Source organism: Puma concolor, chromosome C1 (genome assembly GCF_028749965.1).
Source record: "Puma concolor isolate L17-30 chromosome C1, mPumCon1.1.hap2, whole genome shotgun sequence".
Classification (NCBI taxonomy): Eukaryota; Metazoa; Chordata; class Mammalia; order Carnivora; family Felidae; genus Puma; species Puma concolor.
Window position 1 is genome coordinate 215,981,063 of NC_141674.1, and position 26,222 is coordinate 216,007,284.

General features: G+C 51.5%; 1 protein-coding gene across 1 annotated transcript in view; it reads left to right on the forward strand.

Moving 5' to 3' along the window:
* Positions 1 to 26,222, forward strand: part of EFHD1 (EF-hand domain family member D1) — a 41,760-nt gene that overhangs the window by 9,411 nt on the left and 6,127 nt on the right. The window contains exons 2-3 of the mRNA XM_086719960.1: positions 13,511 to 13,658; positions 22,033 to 22,167. Coding sequence (XP_086576086.1) covers positions 13,511 to 13,658; positions 22,033 to 22,167 — 283 coding nt within the window. The remainder of the gene's footprint in view (positions 1 to 13,510; positions 13,659 to 22,032; positions 22,168 to 26,222) is intronic.

Here is a 26,222-nt window from a genome sequence, read left to right on the forward strand (position 1 = left end):
TCAATGTTTATTTATTTTTGGGACAGGGAGAGACAGAGCATGAACGGGGGAGGGGCAGAGAGAGAGGGAGACACAGAATCGGAAACAGGCTCCAGGCTCTGAGCCATCAGCCCAGAGCCCGACGCGGGGCTCGAACTCACGGACCGCGAGATCGTGACCTGGCTGAAGTCGGACGCTTAACCGACTGCGCCACCCAGGCGCCCCTGGGGGTCCTGGTCTTTATGGATGTAGTCAGGGAAGAGCAGCCAGCCAGGACTGGGAGGGGATCCAGGTCCTTGAGCGAGGGAAGCCCTGGGACTGAGGGTCCTCAAGGTGGAGGATGACAGCTGACCGCTTGAAGTGTGATGGGGACCCACTTGACCATGGAGGCCACAAGGAAAAGAGTCTATAGCTTTGGTTCAGTATAAAGAAGAAAACTTTCTCATGGTTGGAGTAGTTGAGAAATGGAAAGAATTGTCTGGAAGGTGTTAAGCCTTTTCTCTGGGGTTTCACTGGAATGCGGGTTGCCCAATTCCTTGGGGTGAGAAGTTTGCGGCGGGGCTTAGGGAGGCTGGGGGATGGAGTATTGACCTTCAAGTTTCCTTTGAGCCCTATGGTGATAGCTGGAGCTTGTTTTAGCCTATCCTAACCTAGCCTAGCCTAGCTTAGCTTAGCTTAGCTTAGCTTAGCTTAGTTTAACTTAGCTTAGCTTAGCTTATCCAGAGAGCACAAGCTGGAGAGAGGGGCAGAGGGGGAGAGAGAGAATTTCAAGCAGGCTCCACACTCAGCCTAGCGCCCTATGCAGGGCTCTAGCCCACAACCTTGGCTGGGATCATGACCTGAGCCTAAATCAAGAGTCTGGGGCTCAACCGACTGAGCCCCTCACACGTCCCCGGAGCTCTTTGCCTCAGGTCTTCGGAACCTCTGAAATCACATATCGAGTTGTGGGCACCCATTTGCTAAGGGCATCCACCTTCTCGCGGGGTTTAAGGCCCATCTCTCCACAGCTGAGATCCCCTGGTTTGGAGGGAACAGATTAGAATCTCACAGCTAAAAGAAAACTTAATCATTTTTGTTGTAAAATTATGATGTCCCTGTTCAATACCTCTTGGAAAATAGTAGAGCTATTTACGACTTGTGGAGAGTGGAAGCCGCAGGATCTTCTCTTCCAAGGGATGGCTGCCATCAGATTAGGTACCAGTTGCTGAACGTGAGTGTTGAGACTGTATATACCGTTCTGCCTTGTATCAGTTGGGAGGCCCTTGGCTCAAGTCATGGAAAACCTTGCCCTGAACCCAACAGTGAAGAATCATCTTGTATAACAGGGTGTCCAGAGCATCCGGGTGGCCCTTGGGCACGGGACTGGCCAAAGGGCCAGTGACTGCCCTTTCCTGAGGGGCAGGAACCTGGCCAAATGGAGGTTTGTAAGGGAGAAAAGGAGGGGTGGAGCCCAACAGTGTTCCTTTTGGGTCTTTTCCTGACTAGTGGACCATGGCTCTCTTGTGTCCATCTCTGTTTTTGTATATATAGGAGGGGCTTGGATTCTGGAGACCAGGCAGGGAGCAGCCCTTGACTGGGAGCTCTTAGATGCCTGAATGTGGAAGTCTTTCCTCTGGGACACTCACTGCCACCATTTTAATCAAGAGTCCCTTTGATTTCTTTCCTTCTTTCCTTCTTTCTTTCTTTCTTTCTTTCTTTCTTTCTTTCTTTCTTTCTTTTTTTAATTTTTTAATGTTTATTTAAAAAAAATTTTTTTTTAACGTTTATTTATTTTTGAGACAGAGAGAGACAGAGCATGAACGGGGGAGGGGCAGAGAGAGAGGGAGACACAGAATCGGAAACAGGCTCCAGGCTCTGAGCCATCAGCCCAGAGCCCGACGCGGGACTCGAACTCACGGACCGCGAGATCGTGACCTGGCTGAAGTCGGACGCTTAACTGACTGCGCCACCCAGGCGCCCCATTAATGTTTATTTTTGACAGAGAGAGACAGAGACAGAACATGAGCAGAGGAGGGGCAGAGAGAGAGGGAGACACAGAATCCAAAGCAGGCTCCAGGCTCTTAGCTGTCAGCACAGAGCCCAACACGGGGCTTGACTCAAGAACTGTGAGATCATGACCTGAGCTGAAGTCGGACCCTTAACCGACTGAGCCATCCAGGCGCCCTGCACCCCCCCCCCCCTTTGATTTTCTCTTTGCCTGTGGCTGTAGATCCCTGGCAGCTAAGAGTGTTGTGTATTTGGGGGTGGGGATGTGTCTGTGTCAACTGCCCTCTCTAAGCCAACTTTCCGTAAAGCTCCTACTTTGCCTGAAGTAATCCTTCCATTTTAACAAAGAGTTTGGCCGAACACCATCCATCTCAACTCTGGGATGGGAGGGCCCAACTGGCTTCCTTGGGCAGATTTCACCAATTATACTCCTCCTCTGCTTTTTGTCTTTGACGATTGTTTGCTGATGCCTTCCTTTTCTCAAGCTCCCCCTCCTCAGACCTCCTTTGTCCTCTTTATCATCATGACTCTTGTATCTCTGATTTCCTCTCCTTTTAGAAGGGTCTACAGGTGGATACGCAGTGAATGCATGGGACCAGCTGCCATCTTGGCTGGCAGTCACATGCGTTGATGTCTCTCATTCCTTTTAGTGTCTTCTAGTACTGTGTTGAGAGGGGCCCCTCTCTTGTAGGAGGGGTGGGTGGAAGGGTATCCAGGCCTGGTTTTATTTTCTCTCAGTCTTAGCCTAACTGCCCCCCTGTGTTGTGGGATGAAAATAAAGTCTTTGGTTTTGGAGGTGAGCCAGTGCCAGCAGCAGCCTCCCTGTGCCGGTTCCTGGTTCCAGGCCAGGCGGAGCCTTAGTGTAGGGGGACGGGCGGGGAGCAGTGGACTGTTCCCAGCCACACCGGGGTCTGATTCTGAAGTGAATGGTGTGAATAGTGTGGCTGCCTCTGGGTGGACAAAGGCTTAACCTTCTGCAGGCTTGGATCAGATTGGAAGGAAGTAGGAGGACATTGTCTAAGACATTCAAACTGCGTCCCCAGGGCTGGCCCCTCTGCCCCTTCCTGGTGGGAACAGAGGACGGATTGAGGCTGCAGCTGACGCCAGCTCTGGGGTTAGACACCTCCGAGGGGGACCCCCAGGCCACCTGGCACTGCTCAGGAAACACTGATCATGCCTGGGACGGCAGTCCTGGCATCAACCCTCTACTGACAAGGTCTGGCTGCTGACCGTCCTAGCTCTATGTCCATGGGGACCTGGCGAGCTCTGTCTTGTGTCTTGGCTTTGGAGAAGTGCTGTCCCCAGATCCAGCGCTACCCTGCTTGGCCTCAGTGATAGGGTCTCTGTCCCCTCCCTAAATGCCTCCTCATGCTTTGCCCACCCCACCCTACAATGGTCAGCTTTACTGAGCCCTGGGTTCCCCCCCCTCCCCCAAAACACCTAGCAGTCACCACTTGTAGAGTACCTACTGCGTGCAGGCACTGCTGTTAGTATTTGTATCTCAAACACCATTAGGTGGGTTCTGTTGTCACCCCGTTTCACAGATGGGGACCCTGGGACAGAGAGAAGCTAGGTAGCTTGCCCAGGGTCACCCATCACGTAAGAGGTAGAACTGGAATTTGAACCCAGAAGGCCTGTACTCTTGTTCCTTGTGCCACTAGCCTCTCTCTTTTTTTTTTTTTATTAAAAAAATTTTTTTTAACATTTATTTATCTTTGAGAGACAGAGCACAAGTCGGGGAGGGGCAGAGAGAGACGGAGACACAGAATCCGAAGCAGGCTCCAGGCCCTGAGCTGTCAGCGTGGGGCCAGACATGGGGCTTGAACCCACGAACCGTGAAATCATGACCTGAGCCGAAGTCGGATGCCTAACCGACTGAGCCACCCAGGCACCCCTAGCCTCCCTCATTAATGTCATTATTTTCCCCATCTTCTCAGGCTCCAGATCTCAGCCATCCTTGGCATCACCCCTGCAGGTTGCCTGGGGCAGCTGGCCTCCCCTTATCCATCTTACATGTTGTGACCTCTTGCCAGAGCCCGGGTCTCATCACCTTGCATCCCTCTTCAGAATCCTCTGTGGGTTGGGGACAACATACAACATTCCATAGCTCCCCATTGCCCATGGGATAGGGTCCAGGCTCCTCATGATAACCTGTAAGGCCGGTCCCTGCCGGGTGTCTCATTCTGCTGTTACCAGTTGCACGGGCCTGGCCCTGCTCTTACTGGGCTGTTGCCCGTCCCCTCACCCCGACTCTCCATACTCTCCAGTTTCTAATGGATCACACTTAGTATTGTTGATCCTTGTGACGTTCCCCTCCCTCCATAGGGTTTGTCCTGGGAACGCAGGCACAGGTCTTTATGCTTGAGTGGGACTAACTTCTTCTCCAGTCCCCATGCCCACCCCAGGGCCAGGGTAGGGGTGACTTGACCCCTGTGGAGGGGCTGAGCTCTGCCTCTGGAGCTGCACTGTGGCCCCGGTGACTGCCTCTGGGGAGCTTCGCAGCTCACAGGCTGTCAGAGGAAAGGGGGGCCATCGTGCAGGCCATGCGGTTCCCTCTAGCGGTGCCACTGACCACACGCCATGCAGGCACAGGCCTGTAAGTGAGATGTGGACACAGGTAAATGTTCACCTTCTCAGGTTGTCCCCCCATATCGTGTGACCGCTCGGCATACAGTCAGAGCCTTAATTAGGTCCCTCTGGTTCCAGCCCCATATTTTTTCCACTACGGACCTGCAGGTCCCGTGGCCCCCAGCAGAACTGCTGGGTTTGAGGTGGTGCCGGCCCAGAGCGGGGGGATGCGGGAAAAGGACTGGCTGGCAGTGAAGTAGTGGGACGGAGATGGAGACCGAGGGCCCAGAGGCTGCGGCCCCGGGTGCTTTTCCTTCCTGTTTGGAGGGACGGCTGAGTCCCTCCCACAGGCCACTTGAGTTGGGCCTGGGGCCCCTGGCCTCCCCTTCTTCGGGGCCTTCCCCTGCTCTTTGTCTCTCTGACTCCTGGGTTTGAGGGCTGAGGAGCAGTGGGGGCACTGCTAGGGCTGCCGCAGTCCTGACTGAGTTGGTGTGGAACCTCGGGTTGTTTGGGGGAAGCCATCCCCTCAGATCCACAAGGCTCCTGGGAACCTCCTGGAGAGTTAGGTTTCCAGGGGGGGCACCTCTGGCCTTGTTTCCTGGACCCTCATGGCTTTTATAGGAAGTGTTGGGGAGGCACCCCATGCCGCACCTTCCCAGCAAAGGACTGACCTTGCTCAATTTGACATTCCTGGGGAGAAGAACCCAGGTAGCCTCCCCACCCCCATTGCCCTCGGGAGCACACAAATCTCCCAGAATGCCTTGTGGGAGCAGACTCCACTCCCTCCCTCTGGGACATCCCCGCACCTCTGGACTGGACTGGTGACAGTGGCTCCCTCCCTGGCCTCTGCACTTGTGCTCCCCTGTCGTTCCTGCTCCGCAGTCCCAGCCAGCCGCCTCCCTCCCCTCCAGCTCTGCCCAAGTTCCGGCCTTATCACCGCTCAACAGCCTCTTTGTACATCTGCCTGCCCGCCGGGACTGGTCTTTGTGCTTTGCTTCAGCTCTGGAGAGGCCCCAGGTAGACGGGAGCCAGGTGGTGAGTGAGCAGATGAATGGAATCAGGGCGAGCCAGGAACTGATTGGAAATCAAAGACTCTGGCTCGAGCTTTAACTTAACTCCTCAGTCCCTGTGTCACTGTTGTACATCCCCTCCCCCCCCCCCCCCCCCCCCCCCCTTCAGAGTCTGCTTCCTCTTACTTTGCACGCAGTTGTAACACATTTGGAGATCTGGTTTCCAGGCCTGCTCCCAGCCTGAGGCAAATTGGAGGGAAGGAAAGAGGGAGGGAAGAATGGAGGAAGGAAGTTTCTGTCCAGGGAGAGAGGGAGGAGCAGATGATTTGACAGCTAGGGAGGACCCTCTAAAGATAGGAAACCAGAAACTCAGAGACCTGGGCATCTGGACTATGGAGGAGAAACAACTGTCCTGTGACCTTGGGGTGTCCTGAGACTCATCTGGATAGGCACCGTTAGGGACATCCACAGAGAGCCAGGAGCATCCCTGGAAAGGCCATTGGCTTTGGGGACAGTCTGGCACAGTGCCCTTCTCACTTGGAAGTGCCTGGGCACCACAGGTGTTGTGAAAATGGAGGTTCTGATTCAGCAGGTCTGGGGCAGGGCCTGAGATTCTGCGTTTCTAACAATCCTGGGTGACCACGATGGCACTGATCTGGAGACCACACTCGGAGCAGCCGGTGCCTGCCTGTTTGAAAAGGCAGTGCCTGATTTCCATACAAGGCCTTTCGGTATAAAGAAAAGCAGGGGAGCCCCAGGGTGCTGGAGTGGATGCCACCCTCCCACACCAAGACATTTTCTGGGGCACTGCCATCCTCCCGAGAACCACCCCCTCCCCCGCCAGGGTCCCTGGGGAGTTTCTCATGGCTGAGCCTCAGACAGACAAAGGCTGCCTGGCTTCTTTCTTCCTAATGGCAGGGTTATTCTGGCGAGGTGAAAACCAAGAAAACCCAGGGGCTCTGCACGGTGGAAGCTGAGAGAGCAAGTGATTCACGGAACCAGGAGGGGCTGAGCACTGGATGGACACTGGACACCTAACCCTGCACCCTTGCCGCTGTCCCCTCGTCCCGTCCCTAGTGGACTTTGGTGGGGTTGAAGTTAGGGGTTACCGGGACCCTTTTGGCCAGGCCAGGGGCTTTCCCAGGTCACCGGCCCACGGCTGTGGGCATGCCGGTGAGGGATCCCAGCCTGCCACACCCCACCCCACCCCACCCCAGCATGTAGTGCCGGCCCCAGTCAGTAAAGAGCCTTTCTGAGTGACCCCTGGCAAGAGACCTGACCCTCTCACACAGGCTGGGCTGGGCTGCCACTGAGCACGGGCTTCACGGAGAGTCTGAATAAGGGACCTCGGCAGGCTGTGGATTCGGGTTTCCCCCAGAATGCTAAAGATGGCGACAGCTGTTCGAGGTCCGTTTGAGAGTGGGCAGCTCTTCAGAGCAGGCGCCCTGGAAGCTGTCTTCCTCTTCATGGCTGCAGACAGGTACTACTTTTAAAAATAGCTCCCTCTCCTTGGCTGCTTACTGGGTGCCAGGGGCTGAGTGCAGGCCTGTTATCTCCCTGGAGGGCACAAACAGCTCTTCTCCTTGTACTCAGTCTGCAGAGGGCTCACCAGCCTGAGTGTCTCCCAAGCCAGTGGCAGCACTGGGTGTCAAGGCCGGCCTGTGTCTCCAGGGCTGTCTCCAGTGCTGATGGGACCAGAGTCTCTCCCGGGCAGATCCCGGACAGTATAAAGATGACCGGGACTGAGGCCTTTTAAAGCAAAAACCATGGGAAAAGTTCAGCAACTCAGAGCGGGGGGGGGGGGGGGGGGGGGGCTAGAAGGAAATCCCAGGAAGCGAACAAGCATCAGGGTCTTGAGTCGATGGGTGGTTTTTCTTTGATATCCTGGGTTGCCTTCAATAAGAAAAATAGGGGTTAAAATTTAAATTCTTGAAAAGAAACTGGTACAAGGACCTAAGATGTTGGTAGGGGAGGAGCTGAGGGCTTCAGGGGACTCCCAACAAGCCTGCCAAGCATTTGAAAGACAGAAACTGTGGAGAGGAGAGGGAATATTTCCGTGGTTTGAAATAGGGGGAGGGGAATGCAGGTTTAGGCTGGGCTTGCAGGGAGAAAGAAAGCCCCCGATGGGCCTGGGGCTAGGGCTCCACGCTTTCCCCTGAAGCCTGGTCCCACACCCCCAGCCTGGGAAAGGCCTTCTGTCCCTGGTGGCAGGGGTTGGGGGCGTGGGGGTGTCTTAGTGGGTGGCCCTGCCAGCTGTTTTGTGCAGGTGGGCCTGACCTGGGTAGGTGCTGTTCCCTTTCCACGGGGCTGGATTCCAAATCAAAAAGAAGGTGATAGCATTTTCACGGGGGGGGGGGGGGGGGGGGAGGGGTGGGGGGGGTGGGGGGTGGAGGCAAAGGAGGTTTCCAGAACGCAGAAAACAAATCCAACTGCATGCACTTTCCCACAGGTCTGAACGTTGGTGTGAGATAGCCAGTTTGCAGAGGGCCTTGTCTAAAGGTGCTTCCACACTAGCTGCTTCCATACTGGCCCCTCCCCAGGGGCTCTGAGCAGAGTAGATGACGGTTTTGCCTCCTGGCCCAGCCTTCAACGTTTATTTATTTTTGGGACAGAGAGAGACAGAGCATGAACGGGGGAGGGGCAGAGAGAGAGGGAGACAGAATTGGAAACAGGCTCCAGGCTCTGAGCCATCAGCCCAGAGCCTGACGCGGGGCTCGAACTCATGGACCGCGAGATCGTGACCTGGCTGAAGTCGGACGCTTAACCGACTGCGCCACCCAGGCGCCCCTCTCCTGGCCCAGCCTTGAGGACCTCTGCTTCCTTGTCACCTCAGCTTCCTGCAGCCACCCCCACGTGGAGATGTGATAATGTAGTCCTAGAACCTTCTGAAGATAAAGGCCTTTTTTTTTTTTTTTAAATACCTTACTTCCCCAGGAATCTTCTCTCTACCTTAGCTTTGACTAGTCTCTGCCTTTGCTAACTGTCACTGGAGGGCAACCTTGGCATTCTGTTAGGACTGCCTGAATATCAAGTTTTATTTCCCCCCCAAATTAACCCCGGTGACTGGGTGGCCCTGCCCAGGGTTTGGGGTGAGAGCTTGGGCATCAGGCTAGGGGTCCACCGGCTTAACTTCAGCAGACCTAGTGACCTGGGGCTGGTTGACCTCCATGGGTCCCAGTTTCTTCATCAGTCCTACACCCCTCACAGAAGGGCGGGTCAAATCAGATGAAATTTATTCGAAGGGCTCGGCTGCCGATACTGTTTCTCCAGATGTTTGCAAGATGGCAACACTGAAATTCTCTTGGTCAAAAATTAATGACTTTGCCTATTCGGGACTCTGCACCATGGCTCTGATCATTTCTGCCAAAGCCTTCGGGCATCAATTGCAGACAGTATGCATCTTACAGTTACAACAGCAGTCTCTTTGTTGGGACATTGAGTGACCTCTCTGGCCCCTGAGCTCTCACGGGGTCGTGGGGCACATAGTATAAACTCAGTTAATGATCATCCCTGCCTTCTCTGCTCCATGTAAAGCCAAGGACCTGCTTGGAAGTCCCAGGTTAGTTCTCATCCCCAGGAAGTGGCTTCACTGCATACTTCTATCACCATCTATCCAGTGGGGTGACGAATTACCACTTCACAGCACTGTTGGATTAAATGAGGTGATTTTGCACAGTGCCCAGCACTTAGTAAGCTCTCAATAAACCATAAACACAGGCGGCTATTATTAATTCTTCACAGGGCTGTTGTAAAGATGAAAAGGATTAGTTTATGGGACAATGTGTGGTGAGCTGCAGAGCAGGCCAGGTTTAGTTATTGGGCGCTTTGCATCCCATGGTGTGCGCTGCTCATGTGGTCATGGGGTGCTTTGAGAGGAACATATAAAACAGAAAGATGACGAAGGGGCCCTGGGAGGTTTTTCCTGCCTGTCTCGCAAACCCAGGTCCTGAAGGAAGTGACCGTGGACAAGCCCTCGTGGAGGATCACTTTGAAGAGGGAAGGACGCACTTCCCAGCTACACGGGGAGGGGTGAGGACGCCACTAATGTGTCACTTTCTAATCCTGCCTGGACTTACATACATGGCCCCTGGCCAGTGCTTCAGGCAGGAACAAAGGCAAGCAAGCAGCCTTCCCTGAGTCCCGGGGAGTGAAAGTGGTAGCCGGCTCGTGACCCCACTCTTCCCTGACCTGCTCGGCTTCAGAGATGTCCCTTCCACATCTACACGCTGGCTTTGTTGCTGTGCCAGGCTGATGGCCCCCCGTGCAACATAGACAGGCCTGCCTAGATGCACCTTTGGCCCTTTGCTCCAGCTGGGGTTTGCCCACTGCAGTGCTGGGCGGGCTTCTTCCTGGCACTGACTCACCAAAGTGGTCACCTTTGCCTGCCTCTTTAAAGATTTCTTTAGGGGCGCCTGGGTAGCTCAGTCGGTTAAGGCTCTGACTTCAGCTCAGGTCATGATCTCACAGTTTGTGGGTTTGAGCCCCTCATTGGGCTCTGTACTGACAGCTTGGAGCCTGGAACCTGCTTCAGATTCTGTGTCTCCTTTTCTCTCTCTGCCTCTCCCCCCGACTTGCACTCTCCCTCTATCAAAAATAAACATTAAAAAAAAAAAAAAAAAAAAAGAAGAAGAAGATTTCTTTCAATTCCTTTAGCCTGTTTCCAGACTTTGCTGACGCCCTTTCTGACATGTTTGTCCCTTTTCTTAGGCCTGGAGAATGTTTCAGGCTTGAAACAGTTTTTCCAAACCCTCTCGACTCGTGTCGGTCAGAACCCCAGAAGAGAAACAGAAGGCTGACATCTCAGCCCCCTCCCTGTGCATGAGCCCATGGCACCAGCCCCACTGGGGTCCCCTGGGGGAGGTCGTGCTTGCTGTAGGTTATGTGAGCAGGGAACCCTGGTCGGTCCTTCACCCTGACCTGTTCTTCTCTCCTCCATCCTCCTTCCCAGCTTCTCTCCCATTCTGGGCCCTCCCCTCACTCACACCTAGGCTTTTGCTGCTCCCTTTAGAGACCCCAACCACCTTTGCCTTTGCCCTCAGTGATTCACATCCGAGATGCACCGGCCTTCAGAACTTCGGGGCTCCTGCTCTCTGCAGACTTTGTGTTGGAACATGCACCGTGTGCATTGCTTATTGACATATATTCAAAATCTCGGCGTGACAGGTACCATTGTGGTTGTTTAACCCAGTCCTTCTAACAGCAAAGTGTCGTGAGATGCGTTGTTGTGTGTTCTTTGGAGCGCCCGGCGACCAACAAGTGCCGCCTCCTAGTGGAAAGTCCCCGAAGGCAGAGGATTGTGTGATCAAATGAGCCCGTGTGCTCTGTTTCCCTCTGGTAGGTTTCAGATGACCATATGGAAGGCTCTGGAAAGTTCCACCCTAAAGAAGCCTGTTTATTTTGACTAGGACTCCCTGTAACACTGTCTCTCCAGCCTGTTTGTAAGAGCTCTTCTTACCCCAGGTCTTATTCTGGTTGGCTGTTTTTGTCAGGAAGTTCTTCCCTGTGTTGGCTAAAGGCCAGCTCTGTCATGTCCCCGCACAGACCTTGCTGCTCTTTGGGAATGCTCCTGGGAAGTTTAAATGCGTAATCTGAAGGCGGCGCTCTGCTCCCAGGGCCAGATGCTGCCAGTTCCTCCTTCCACGCCCATTCTGACATGGTCCATCGACCTTCCGTGGGGGCCCCCCACGGACCAGGCCCACATCCCCCAACGTGTGGGGTCGGCCTGGAGAGGAGAAGGGCGTCACAGGCTGGAGGGACTGTGGCTCCGCTCTTTCAGGATTTGGGGCTGTGGGAGCCCAGAGCTGCCGCCGTAGGAAATAACCTAGCAGTGGGAGGTGGTGACTGCTGAGGAGCAGAGGGCAGACGATGGGGCTGTTGGCCATCAGAGATGGAAGGGGGCAGCTCCCTGAGCTTGAGGGGACAGAAAGGCCACTGAGGACAGCGGGGTGGTGGCGGGGGTGTGTGTTCTGGGCGGGAGGAATGGCATGAGTCGGCTGCTGTGGCTGGAACAGATGCGTCCTGGGCCTCATCTCCAGCCTCACCACGTGGGCCTCAAAAATACCACCAGCCCTCAGGGCTAGATGTCTCGTTGCCCACAGGCTGCATTCCTTGGTGGGTGGTGGTGTGGGTGCCAACAATGGCGGGCTTTTGTTGTCCGGAGGGTGGGGAGGGGGACAGTGCAGAAGCCTGCTTTGTTTATCTTTTACTGTGGTAGGATGCATGTAAAATCTGCCCCCCTTAACCATGTGAGCGCACAGCTCAGTGCAAACACCCCCTTTGTGTTACCATCACTGCCACCATCTGTCTCCGCACCTTTTCCTCGTCCCAACTGAAACGCTAACCCACGAAACTCACTCCCCAGGCCCTGGCAACCACCGTTCTGCCTCCGTGACTTGACTGTTCTAGGTCCCTCATACAAGAGCAGCTGTATAGTGTTTGTCCTTTTGTGTCTGGCTTATTTCAGCCCTGCCGTAATGTTGTCAGGGTTGGTCCTGTGTTGTCGCACGTGTCAGAATTTCATTCCTTTTTGCTGTGAATCATAAACACACCGTATTCCGTCGTATGGGTCTACTTCATCTTGTTTATCCATTCATTGTCACTGGACACCTGGGTGGTTTCCACCTTTTGGCTGTCGTGAACGGATTTGCTTTTTATTTATTATCAATATTGTTTTTATTTTCGAGAGATGGTGCACGCGAGCGAGGGAGGGGAAGCAGAGGGAGAGAGAGACAGAATTTTTTTTAATTTTTAATTTCTTAAATTAAAAATAAAATTTAATGTTCATTTATTTTTGAGAGAGAGAGAGAGAGAGAGAGAGAGCGAGCAGGGGAGGGGCAGAGAGAGCCGGAGACACAGAATCCGAAGCAGGCTCCAGGCTCTGAGCTGTCAGCACAGAGCCCGACACAGGGCTCGAACTCATGAGCTGTGAGATCATGACCTGAGCCAAATCAAGAGTTGGACACTCAACCGAGTGAGCCGCTCAGGCGCCCCCAGATTTGTTTTTTAAAGCAAGATGTTCATTCGTACCTGAGCAACAAGGGACCTCTCAGGAGCAGAAAATGGGATGGACTTGAAGGGAGGAGAGCCAGGGGGGTCCGTGAGAAAACCCTGTCACAGCCCAGGTGTGTTAAGAAGTGGGGGGTAGAGCTGTTGGGAGAAAGCAGAGGACAGAAGGCTGAAGAAGGCTCCTGTGGGATACCCCGGCGCTGAGGAGTAGAGGGCGGGGCCGGCATGCCCCCACCTTGATGAGGCAGGGTTGGTTCCCAGCCAGGGGACCGGGGCGGGGGACAAAGGCGGCTGGAAGGACAGCCGGCAGAAATGCTGTCTCTGTGATAAAGCTCGGCCAACAGGTCAAAGCCAGGTCCCCTCTCGGCAGTCACTGGCATGGACGTGACCTTTCCGACCTGGACGCTAGATGAGCACGCCAGAGGGCAAAGCTTAAAACCAGAGAGCCGGGGCCAGCCTGCTACACAGGTGCGTGCAAGGGTGGGAACCAGCTCCCACAGGCAGGAGACCAGAAGGATGAGCGGAGGGGTTTGTGGAAGTGCGGGAGGCAGAGACCCAAGAGGAGGCTCCGGGAGAATGTAGGGGATGCTCACGGCTCGCTCCTGCACTCCTTCGTTGTCCGGCATTCGTAGACCAAAACTGGGGGAGGTGAAGGTAAACAGGCATGTTCTTCATCGTCAAGAAACTTAGGGCTTAGATAAGGAGATAAAAGACACGAAAACATCCATGAAGTTCAAGATCCCCTTTGAATCGTATTGTGCAGATCCAGAAGGTGTTTCTAGAAGGGGGTCCCCGCTGATACGGTGACCCAGGTGGGCACTGCAAAGCAGCAGGTAACTAACGGAATTGTTTTTCAGTAAATGAGACCAAAAGAATGAAGTGTTTGGGAGAGTGACAAGTGTCTTATTGTCCTGGCTGGCCATGGCGGTCCCTCGTCAGCATCCTTCCTTTGATCCCTGCAGGTATGACGCTGGACGGGACGGCTTCATTGACCTGATGGAGCTGAAGCTGATGATGGAGAAACTGGGGGCCCCCCAGACCCACCTGGGCCTGAAGAGTATGATCAAGGAGGTGGACGAGGACTTTGACGGCCAGCTCAGCTTCCGTGAGGTACCTGCTGATATGTGTCCTGCTGGCCCCGAGTCCCTGCGGGGAGTGGCCCCCTGAGAGGAGACTCACATTTACCGTCCCCTGGAGCACAAGTGGCTTCGGCCCCTGCAGAGTGCTGCTTGGATAGTTAACTTAGAGTTCTTTTACAAATATCTTTAAGAAGCTAATAACCCCAGTGCTGGCATGGGCAAATGCTCAGTAAGCACATTGAAAGTCACTGTGGGTGGGACAGCCTCATTTGGGTGAAATGGTAAGTGCTGAGAAATCGGGAGGGTTGTTTACCAAGATACTCATAGTGGATATTTGTGGGTGCAAAGTTCTGGTACTTTTATAAAAATTTTATACTTTTTTTATACATTAAAACTTAAAAATTGTTATACGAAGTATTTAAAAATAGTAAATCAAACAAACAAACAAACAAAAAAACAATGGGGGCACCTGGGTGGCTGGGTTGGTTAAACGTCTGACTCTGGATTTTGGCTCAGGTCATGATCTCACGGATCGTGAGTTTGAGGCCCACTTCGAGCTCTGTGCTGAGCACAGAGCCTGCTTGGGAGTTTCTCTCTCTCTCTGCCCCTTTCCTGCTTATGCATGTGCATTCTCTCTCTCTCTCTCTCTCTCTCTCTCTCTCTCTCTCTCTCTTTCTCCCTCCCTCCCTCTCTTTTCCTCTCTCCCTTTCTCTCTCAAAATAAATACAATAAACTTAAAAAAAATTAAAAATAGTAAAAAAACAATTAAAGGATTTTACTCTGGGGTCATGGATCTCCCCTCCTCCCCATAACAATCCAAGTATGGGCTTTTTTGGCCTTTGAATCCCTAAAATTGCCGGCAAAATTTTGTGTGTACAGATGTCGTTCTGGAAGACGCAAATAGATTCAAAGTCTGATCTCTAAACGTGTGAGAACTTTGGTGATTTAAGGCCATTTCTGTCTGGAGGGAAGTCTCAAGGCCAGTGTGTTTCTTACAAGGCAAGGATGTGGCCCCACAGAGAAGGGTTTCGTGTCTTACGTGCTTGAGTTTTATTGTAAGGGCTTTAGACGTGTCAGCGCGCCCTGGTGTTAGAACAGCTTTGGGAACAACATCCGGGCTAGAAGCTCAGCATTAGCCCAGCTGCTGCGGTCTTGTTCTCTGTCAGCTGGGCCCTCGGGGGCTGGCCAAGTACCTGTCTTCTCTCCAGACTAGATGGGGCCCTGGGACACTCTTCCTGAGGTCCCTGTGGCTGAACTGGCAGGAATGAGCTCCCTCCCCAGCCACGATGAAACTGGCCTTGCCTCTCTCACTGACCACACAGTCAACTCCAGATCCCCCCTTCTCTTCCTCTCCCGAGCTGGCAGATGCGGAGAGAGAAGATCACGGAAAACCTGTGTTGGGCATAACCCTCAGGACAATCTAGGCCAGGCTTCTCAGTTCGGAGCTGAGGAGCTAGAGGGTCAGAACAGCCAGCACTTGCCTGAACTCACGCTCCAGCTGAAGGCTGGACCTGGGTGGCAGCCTCTGTGCCCACAGCCTCCCACTGTCACCCGCCACGCTCACCTTCGCAGGTGTCCCTCTGGCTCCCTCGCCTCTCATTCGGTTCCTTGGTATCATTTGTGCTAAGCATTGGCTCTTTCAACCCGGGAGGCAACACTGGGGAAAGAGCTTCTGTGGCAAAGTTGTGACCTGTGGGGAACAGAAATCGAGAGTGTTGAGAGGTCTGTGCAGGTCACCAACCGGGCCAAGATGCGGTCCCTCTCCGCTGTCTCACCCAGGAGCCACTCCAGCATGCTCCTCCCGGAATCCAAGACCCCTGGTTAGCTTTTGGTTACCTACGGGTTTGGCTATTTCCTACAGATGGTAGACCTCAAAGGTTTGGAAATCTCCAAAGTGTTCCTTTGGTTTTCACCCCCCCCCACCTTACAAAGCTTCAGTGACATTCATGTCTGTCCTTTGTCGGTTCAGAGTCCCATTGTGGTCCCATCTCTCGCAGCTGTGCCCAGATGCACAGGATTTGGAAGCGGTTGCCATTAATGCCCCACGGCCCGACCTCCTGCTTTTGTTTTGTCATTCTGCTGGTTTCCTCTGGTGTTGGGAGCCACCGGGGTGTCGATGCTCTGCTTAGGTGACAAAAAGAGGCTGACAGACCTGGGTCTCCGCACAGAGCTGTGTAACTTGAGCAAGTTATTTGACTTCTGGGAGCCTCAGTTTTTCTGTCTTTCAATGGGGGTGTTAATAGCTTTCCCTCAGGACTGTTGTGAGAAGGAAGCTCTCTTCCCACACCCGTGTCAGTTAGAACTCTTGATCGCAGGCAACAGAGAACGCCAGCTAATTGAAACAAGAACAGGACAAACAACTGTTGGTTCACGTGCCTGGGAGAGGAAGTAGAAGCACCAGGCACAGTAACGCAGCATCTTTCTCTTGTCATAGCTTTTTTATTTTTGTTTTTTAAGATTTTATTTTTTTAATGCTGTTTTATTTATGTTTTAAAAACGTTTATGTATGTATGTTTGTTTGTTTGATTGTTTATGGGGAGGGGGGGGACAGAGGGAGAGGAAGTGAGAGAATCCTAAGCAGGCTCCGTGCTCAGTGCAGAGCCCGGTGTGGGGCTCAAACCCATGACCCCAGGATCATGACCTGAGCCAAAATCAGGAGTTGGCTGCTCAGCCAGCTGAGCCACCCAGGCACCCCTAAAGATTTTATTTTTAAGTAGTCTCTACGCCCAACGTGGGGCTCTCTTGTCATGTCTTGACCGGGGCTTTCTTCTATGTCCACTTCACCTTTTCCTCCCCCACTGCATGTGGTCCCTGCCACCTGCCAAGGTGGCCGCCAGCAGCTCAGGGGTGCATTGCTGCAGTCTAGCCGGGACTAAACGAGTCTCAGAAGGCCTCTGATGGGCCCCACGAGGGACACTTGCCCACCTCCCGGACCAGTCAGTGCATTCAAGGTCCTGTGATGGGCTCGGTCCAAGTCACGTGCCACAGGGCCCCCTAGTTAACACTCCCAACTTCATCGTCCCGTGGGGGCCAGGTTGCCAGGTGAACAACACTGCCGTCTTCTACATTCTTTCCTCGCACCCTGGCTTTTAGTAGGTGCTTCGCGTTGCCTTTCTTTCTCTTTGGATTAACCTAGCCAAAGCAAGTCACATCCCCATAAAAGCTCTTTGGTACAGAAGGCATGTCTCTGTTAAGCACAGTTTTGCTACTTTTACTTTTCCCCAGTGTACAAAGCAATTGATCTTTCTTTTAAACCATTTCTTTTCCAATCGTGAAAATAGTGCATGCACATTCAGGGCATTTTAGGAAATGGCTTACGTGGAGCTGTTCAAAATGATGATGCAGCAGTGTTTTCATGACCAGAGAGGAAATGTAGACAACGTAACGAGCAGGGCTAGCGGTTCGATCCCTGTAGCTGTAGCAATCTGGAATTAGATCCTAGGCACTCCCTACCTCTTTCTCCTTTGGAGGTGGGCAGAGAAGCCTTAATAGCCTCCTCTCTTTTTCCTGTACTCCTCTCTAGTTCCCCTTACATCTATCTCAAAGAAGAACTGCTCTAAGGCCACATGTGCGGTGGTTTTGTACAAAGGTCGGGTGATGGACTTACTGGATACCTGTCAGTACTGGGACCCGTGGGTCCCATTTTCTCCTCCTACTGTACCCCCTCCCTTGGGGGGGGGCCCTGGCACCCCTGGCTGTGCTGGGTTGCCCATCGGCCTCATCATTGTTGATTGGACCATGGATGGGCCGCTGGTCAGACTAGGTCCACTTGATTTCCTATCCTGAGAATTTTTTTTAAATGTTTATTTCTTTACTTATTTGTTTGAGAGAGAGAGAGAGAGGGAGCACATGCAGGGAAGGGAAGAGGGAGAGGAAGAGAGAGAATCTCAAGCAGGCTCCACGTTGTCAGCACTGAGCCTGATGCAGGGCTCGAACTCACGAGCTGTGAAATCATGACCTGAGCTGAAATCGAGAGTTGGACACTCAACCGACAGAGCCACCCAGATGCCCCCCATCCTGGGAATTTGAAAATGGGGTGAAGTACTACAAACTGGTTCTGCAGGTGGCTATTCCTGAAAGAATAAGTCTAGGTGGGGTAGCCATTCCCACCACGTGGACCAGACACGAAGCTAGAGGGGTTGCTGCTTCCAACCCTGAGGGTATTGTCTCTCCCAGTCCCAGGCCTCTTCTGGGCTAGTGCGTTTTGCCCTTGGGACATCTTTTTTTCTTTTATTTCCTTTCATTTTCTTTCCTTTTCTTTTCCTGTCTTTTCTTTTCAGATTTTATTTTTAAGTAATCTCTGCACCCAACATGAGGCTTGAACTCACAACCCTGAGGTCAAGAGTTGCACCCTCCACCGACTGGGACATCCTTTTTATATGGCAAATACCTCCTTTTTGCTTAAGCCAACATGTCTGTTTCTGTCACTTGTAATCTTAGAATGCTAACTAATACAGGGAGGTGTTTACATCCCAAGAGACATGGAATTAAAAATTTCTTTTTTTTTAATTTAAAACAAATTAAAAAAAAAAAAACTTTTATTTATTTTTGAGAGAGAGACAGAGTGTGAGCGGTGGGGGTGCAGAGAGAGAAGGAGACACACAATGCGAAGCAGGCTCCAGGCTCTGAGCTGTCAGCACAGAGCCTGATGTGGGGCTCTGAACCCATGAACTGCAAGATCATGACCCGAGCTGAAGTTGGATGCTTAGCCAATTGAGCTGCCCAGATGCCCCTAAAAATTTCTTTAAATTTAGGGGCGCCTGGCTGGCTCAGTTAGTAGGGCATGAGATTCTTGATCTCAGGGTCATGAGTTTAAGCCCCATGTTGGGGGTAGGATTTACTTAAAAAATTTTTTTTTCTTTTAAATTTCTTAAATTTGGGGTGCCTGGGTGGTTTAGTCAGTTAAGCATCCAACTCTTGGTTTCGGCTCAGGTCATGATCTCACGATTTGTGAGTTCGAGCCCCACGTCGGGCTCCGTGCTGACAGCTTAGAGCCTGGTACCTGCTTCGGGTTCTGTGTCTCCCTCTCTCTTTCTGTCCCTTCCCTGCTCGCACTCTGTGTCTCTCAAAAATAAATAAACACTTAAAAAATAAAAAAATATGTATTTATAAAAAGAATTCTTTACATTTACCAGAAGCATTTGATAGCTTGTGTCTGAAATTGCTTGTTTTCGGCTTTGTTAGTTCTCTCTCTGTTTCTTTGTTTTCTCCTTCTCCTCTCCCCCCTCCCCTCTTTGCTCATAGTCACAGCTAGGACACTTTCCAATTCTCCACAACATACCAGTCTTTGTGGACTATAAATAGGAAGACAAACAAGGCTGGGCAGTTGGAGAAATTGTCATTCAGGAGTTGGTGGTTATCATAAAATGGAAAGGGAATGCCTGGCATGCTTCACGGGAGGCTGAACATTTTCAGGTTGGGTCGGATTTTTTTTTTTTTTTTTTCTTTTTCCTTCAACTGGCTGGGGCAGAGACCCCTAAGTTTTGACAGGGCTGCTCTTGGTCATCTGGGAGCCGGCAGAGTGAGAGTGAGCAAAGATCCCTGAGGAATACTTTAAGCCCTTCTGTAAACACCAGTAGATATGGGAAAAATGACTCTCGGGGATGAGGAGACCCCCACCACGGTCACTGGCATGGCTGCGAGGCCGGGGGGTGAGGCTCATCTTTCTTGAGCTTCCCTCGCGGTGTGGAGGGCTACCTGTTTTGTATTTGCCTTAAGGGGCCAGGGGTGGGGGAGGCGGGAGTGTTCTGTAACCGCTGTCCATATTTTAAGGGTGGGCAGGGTGCTGAGGGACAGGTGTTTCACTTCTGCCCTCTGCACGTGGCTCACGTGTGCAAGTGCTGGTGTCTTTGCTGCCACCTTCTCTGCCGGGAGAGCCCGACCATGACCGTCCTCCTAACCCCCTTGCCCTCCATCCTACTCTTGGGAGCCTCACTTCCAATACGCTTGTTTTCCAAGACTTGGAGGCAGTATCCTGGCTCCCATAAGCCCGCAGGAAACTGAGTCTCTGCCGGCCTCTAGTGAGAGAGTTTGAAGCTGCAGGTGGATGAACGTGGCACTTCTGTGGAGCCAAGCTGACGGCAGGCAGCCTCCACAAAGCCACGGATCTTTGAGCTTCTTGCTTCCTCCCTTGCTTTGCGTTGGGCAAAGTCCACAGTGGAGTCAGGAGCCCTGAAACAGGAATCACAAAGGAAGGTTCATTAGCAAGGCATTTTGGGGCGGTGGCAACAGCCGAGACTCCCACTTAATGAAACACACTTTCCTCTAGGGATTAAGAGTCTTGGCAGGAAAAGATACCCTGGTTGGAATTTGGAAAGCCTGTTGATGTTGTTTGACCTCTCAGTCTACTTTAGGTAATGTTCTTTTCCCTTGGGGAAGCCATTCTTTAGAGGGGATGGTCATGAAAAATACCCTGAAAACTCAAAATTCCCTGTAGACAGATGTGTTTTACATAGCACCTAGAAACCTGGAGAAGCTCCTTTCTGTGCTGACTTGGAAAACTAAATTCTAGAAGTTTGGGCAGCGGTTGTTTGACGAACAAATTGGCCAGAATTCTTTAAAGAAGTAAAAGTCCTAAAATCGCTTTGGGGGAGAAAGTCTGGAAGAAGGGGGACCTGCCATTTCAGCTTGGCTTATTTATTCATTTAAAAATATATCCTGTGGAGGCCCTGGTACAAATTGGCTTTAAAGATTAATGCATTTAGGCCACATTTGGAACCTGCAGGAAAAGAATGGATTATTCAATAAATGACATGGAGATTCCTAACTAACCATTTGGAAGAAAATAGGGTTAATGATCAACCTCACAGGATAGATCAGAATAAATTTCAGAGATTAAATATTTACACGTTTAACAAAAAAGGAGTCATAAAAGCGATAGACGAAAATATAGGTGATTCTGTAACCTTGATGGCAAGAAAGGTTTCTCTACGCATAACACGGGTGCACTGGTGAGAGAGAAGAAAAAGACTGATAATGTATATACAATTTTTGAGGGGGCGCCTGGGTGGCTCAGTCGAGTAAGCGTCCGACTTCGGCTCAGGTCATGATCTCGCGGTTCATGAGTTCAAGCTCTGCGTTGGGCTCTGTGCTGACAGCTCAGAGCCTGGAACCTGCTTCAGAGTCTGTGTCTCCCTCTCTCTCTGCCCCTACCCCGCTCACACTCTGTCTCTCTGTGTCTTAAAAATAATATATACAAGTTTTGAAAGTCAAAAATGAGGGGCGCCTGGGTGGCGCAGTCGGTTAAGCGTCCGACTTCAGCCAGGTCACGATCTCACGGTCTGTGGGTTCGAGCCCCGCGTCGGGCTCTGGGCTGATGGCTCGGAGCCTGGAGCCTGTTTCCGATTCTGTGTCTCCCTTTCTCTCTGCCCCTCCCCCGTTCATGCTCTGTCTCTCTCTGTCCCAAAAATAAATAAACGTTGAAAAAAAAAATTAAAAAAAAAAAAAAAGTCAAAAATGATCATAAACACAATGAAAAGGTAAGTGACAGTGGAAGTATTTGAAATATACCAAGTTCTGTAAAGATCTTTTAGAAAACACTTGGGAGAGGTGCCTGGCTGGTTCAGGCAGTACAGCATGCAACTCGATCTCGGGGTCATGAGTTCAAGCCCCACACTGGGTGTAGAGATTACTTAAAAAATAAAATCTTTAGGGGCACCAGGGTGGCTCAGTCGGTGAAGACCTCAACTTCAGTTCAGGTCACGATCTCACTGTTCATGAGTTTGAGCCCTGCATCAGGCACTGTGCTGACGGCTCAGAGCCTGGAGCCTGCTTCAGATTCTGTGTCTCCCTCTCTGTCTGTCCCTCCCATGCTCGCGCTCCGTCTCTCTCTCTTTGGAAAATAAACATTAAAAAAAATAAGTTAAAAGAAATCTTTAAAAGGAAAAAAAAGCAAGAGTAAATAATCTAATGCAAAAAGGGGACACAAACAGAAAATATGGATGACTAAAAACATTGGCAATTATTTAGGTTTAAGAAATAGTGTATATAGGTCTATTGGACTTTTTTTTCTTTCGTGGCCACAAACTAGGACATTGCCAGTGATTTTTTGCTTTTATAGACAATGCTTCTTAAACTATTGTGCAAATGTTTCTGAGGGACAGATGCCCAGCAGTGGAATTAATGGTTGGAAGCATTTTATTTTTTGGTAAATATTTCCAAACTGGCCTCCAAAAAATTTGAATCGGTTTGCCTTCCCTTCCGCTGGATGTGAAGGTACCCATTTCCCTACATTCCTGCGGAAAATGAGCATGTGTTGATTTCAGACAGTGTGATAAGGGAAAAAATAATTGGTCACATGCACACGTTTGCACCCTTTTCGTAGGCTTGGCTTTCCCTTGGGCTGGAGGGGACCGCTGTAAGTCTCAGTGAGGCTGACCCGGACTCTACTCAACCCTTTCCTACAGTTCCTACTCATATTCCACAAGGCCGCAGCGGGAGAGCTACAGGAAGACAGCGGGCTGATGGCGCTGGCAAAGCTCTCTGAGATCGACGTGGCCCAGGAGGGCGTGAAAGGTGCCAAGGACTTCTTTGAAGCCAAGGTAGGTGACTCCTTCTTGTACAGGACCATCCTTTCTCCCTTCACGCTACCCGACATGGGCTTCCCCGCGGTGACTACCTCATCCACTCGCTCAGAACAATCAGAACAGCAATAGCTTAATAAGTCTGCCTGTCATGTGTGATTGAAGGGGAATGAACGTGTCTGCACACGATCTGAAAATTAAAAGCAAAATGGAAAAACAATCACATGGTAAACGCGTTCCATCCTGGGTTCTGATTCAAATGGCTTGCTGGCACGGCATTCCCAGATCAGTGCTTGGCCAGACCTTCCTAAAGAGCTCCTCTCTACCCCAAGCCCCAGTTGAATTACTTGAGCAGATGCCTCCACGTTTGCAACTTAAACACCTGTGTGTAAATGAACGCTGGGGTCAGAGGAGGAAGCCTCAGTGGCCCGTTCCGAAATGAACCGGTGTTTGCTCCGTTGACAGTGGTTGGGAGTTGGGAAGCAATCTCCAGTGCATGGCCCCAGAGCCTTTCCGGGTGCTTCCATTCATGCACACGTTCACAGAGTCATCAAACATGTATGGGGACCCTACCCCTGGCTGGGTGCTGTCGTTTTCATCTCCACAGAGCACACCTGCAGAAAGAGAAAGCAGAGAGCCCTTCACATCCCCTGTCAACCAGAGCAGGGGAGTGCAGCGGGTAGGGCTGCCTGGGTTCAGGTTCTGCCTCCTCCACTTACTTACCCTTGTGCCCCAGTTCTCTCATCTGTCCAATGGAGGCAATACTAGTTTGCCATGAGGCTACATGAATTCACGTATGTAAAGTGTTTAGCAAGTACCTGGCACTCGATACATGATAGGAGCTATTGGGACTCCCAGCCATTCCAGATAGAAGCCAGCCTTTTGGGGAGTGTTGGCTCATTCTAGGAGTTTGCCCAGAGACAACGTGTCCCCAGCAACACATCTGGCCCCTAAATAGGACTCTGTTCTTACTTCTCTGTGATGCTGCTTAGAGACAGGTTCGGTCATCTTTCTGTCAATATATAAACCGCGAATCACGATGGACTCCTAACACCTGCAGTCCTCCCGTCATCGTCTGATAACTTCCGGGACAGGCCAACCACTCCAGAATTGGATGTGGTTTGGCCCTTCCTTCATGACTTCACGTTGATTCAACCAGCTCTGGCAAGGCCCAGCACGTTAAGCTCTGAAAATACAGCTCCTTTACAAGGAGGTCGTAGACAAAGCTTGTGCCCTCCCCAGGACACACAGTCTAGTGAGGAAAACAAACTCTCAGCCTTGAGAGAGAGAGAATAGAGAAGAGGGATAGGTTACTTCTGGAGGGATGGGTCCTCTCCATTTCATCACCTGAGCCAATACTTGCTGATCTTTTGTGATACCTTGGGCAGGGCCTAAGATTGAGACCCACGTTTATTAGCACGATGCTCTTCAACCCACTCCTGTAGCACAGCATACCAAATGCTCTTATTAAAGTCTGCACAGGGAGCCTGGGTGACTCAGTTGGTTAAGTGTCCAACTTCGGCTCAGGTCATGATCTCTCGTGGTTCATGAGTTCGAGCCCTGCGTTGGGCTCTGTGCTGACAGCTCGGAGCCTGGAGCCTGCCTCGGATTCTGTGTCTCTCTTTCTCTCTACCCTGCCCCCCCCCTCAAAAAAAAATAAACATCAAAAAAAAAATCCAAAAAAATAATAATTTATCTGTTCAGGACATTCTCAGACACCTTTGGTAAGAGTACAGATCATCCCAGCTTATTGGAGAGCAGTTCGGGGCTAAGTTTTATTTTTGAGACAGAGAGAGACAGAGCACGAGAGGGAGAGGGGCAGAGAGAGAGGGAGACATGGAATCTGAAGCAGGTTCCAGGCTCCAAGGTGTTACCACAGAGACCCACGCGGGGCTGGAACTCATGAAACATGAGATCGTGATGTGAGGTGAAGTCAAGATCCAGAAACTTAACTGACTGAGCCATCCAGGTGCCCCAAAACATTATGTTTGAAACTCAGTTTTGATGGGAGCCTGGGGCCTGCTTCAGATTCTGTGTGTGTCTTTCTCTTTGCCCCTCCCCTGCCCGCTCTCGCTCTCTCGCTCTCTCTCGCTCTCTCTCTCTCAAAAAAAAAATAAACATTGGGGCACCTGGGTGGCTCAGTTGGTTAAGCGTTCAACTTCAGCTTAGGTCATGATCTCACAATTCGTGGGTTCGAGCCCCGCGTTGGGCTCTGTGCTGACAGCTCGGAGCCTAGAGCCTGCTTCGGATTCTGTGTCTCCCTCTCTCTCTGCCCCTCCCCTGCTCATGGTCTGTCTCTGTCTCTCTCTCAAAAATAAATAAACATTAAAATTAAAAAAAAAAAAACCAATAACATTAAAAAGTTTTTAAAATGAAACTCAATTTTATTAAATATTCAATACAACCTGGGTAATTACATACCAAAGTACTGGTAATAGTTATGTCTGAGGGACTTATTTTTTAGTTTGGGAATGTTTTATAATGCGTGTGCATTATTTTTATAAGTAGCAGAAAAGATTAGAAGCATAACAACATAAGTTTTTGAATTTGTTGTATGGCTGCCTCCTCAACCCAGACTCAAAGGTGGAGTAGGTGTGTTATCTTTGTAATTACAGAGCCTGGCACATAATCGCCTTCAATAAACGTTTGCATGAATGACGAATGTAGGGAATCATCACTCAGATCTCGCAGAGGGCCATAAAGGAGCTGACATTTGCGACAGATGTTCAGAGAAGAATGGGGATTCACCTTGTAATCAAGGAAGGGAGGGCGTTCCTGCCGTGGGAACAGCAAAAGCAAAGGCTCCGAGGCACGGAGGGTAAAGAGTACTTGGAGGCTGGCCCCCGTCCACACCGTCCACACCGGATGACGTTGCACAGGGAACTCTGGTCTCCCCTGAAGGTCAGGCCTTCCCAGCCTGCTAGCCACCGGAATTACCTGCACACCAGCTTCTCAGGCCCCACCCACACCTAGCTGAGATTTTCCAGGGCACAGCCCAGGAAGTGTGGAGCGGAAGAGCTCAGCAGGTGTTTGCAATCCACAGCCAGGCTTGGGAAGTGCGGCTGCAGGCGCTGGGGGCCCTCGGGGGGCCTGGACATGACCTGGCGCTGGGGATGGGCTTCTCTGAGGAGGAGCTGGAGTCAGGGAGGCTTCCACAGATGTCTGGAGAACTACTGTGGGCCCATCCCACAGGGTAGTGACAGTGGGGCTGGGCTGGAGGTGGTAATGAATCCCAAACTAAGTAGCATTCTCAGTGTTTATGACTGCTTGCTTGGAGGTGGATGGTAAAATGCCACAAGGTTTGTGGAGCTGTGTAGAGAGGGCTGGATGATGTTTAAAAAAATCAAGGCAGGGACACCATCCCCCCCCCCCCCAATGGGAATGGTTTGAGGAAGGGGATGGTGTGGCCTTTCATTTGAAGGGCACAATGCTAGTTGCAAATGGTTTCATTCATGTCATGCTGTATAGAACTTGGCCACTCCTGGCTGCATGGGAGAATACAAAATGCCTTTCTTCCTAGAGATCTGTGCCCAACTGTAATTCTGCTACTAGGGAGGATGGGGACACTCGATACTGAGGGTCGTGGAATAATCTCTTCCACACCTGTCCCTTGCTGAACCGAGCACAGGAAGGGCTGGAATAACATTACTCTGATTGGGCTCTGTCCTGGAGCCCGTGGGTAGGGTCGGCCTCCTCAGACCCTTGGGCCATGCGCCAGGGGAACGTCTCAGAGGAAGAAGGGAGGAAGTGAATGCTTCACGGACACCAGACTACAAAGACCACAGGAGCCACCTTCACAAGATTCGAGTAGCAACTCGAGAATTCGGGTTGAGTGACTAACGGTAGAACATAATGGTGACTGGGTTGTGGGGAAGCAAGGAATTGGAGATACAAGGAAACCATGGAGAAAATGCTATTGTGGAGGACGAGACGAGATGAAGTCAGATGAGGCCAGAGAGGGGGTCTTGGGTCTGGCAAGTGGGTCAGTGGAGATTTTTGAGAGACCAGCCTCCCTGTGGAGGGCATTTGGCACTAGGGTGAGAGGTGAGTGGGCACTGGGAAGAAAGAGCTGT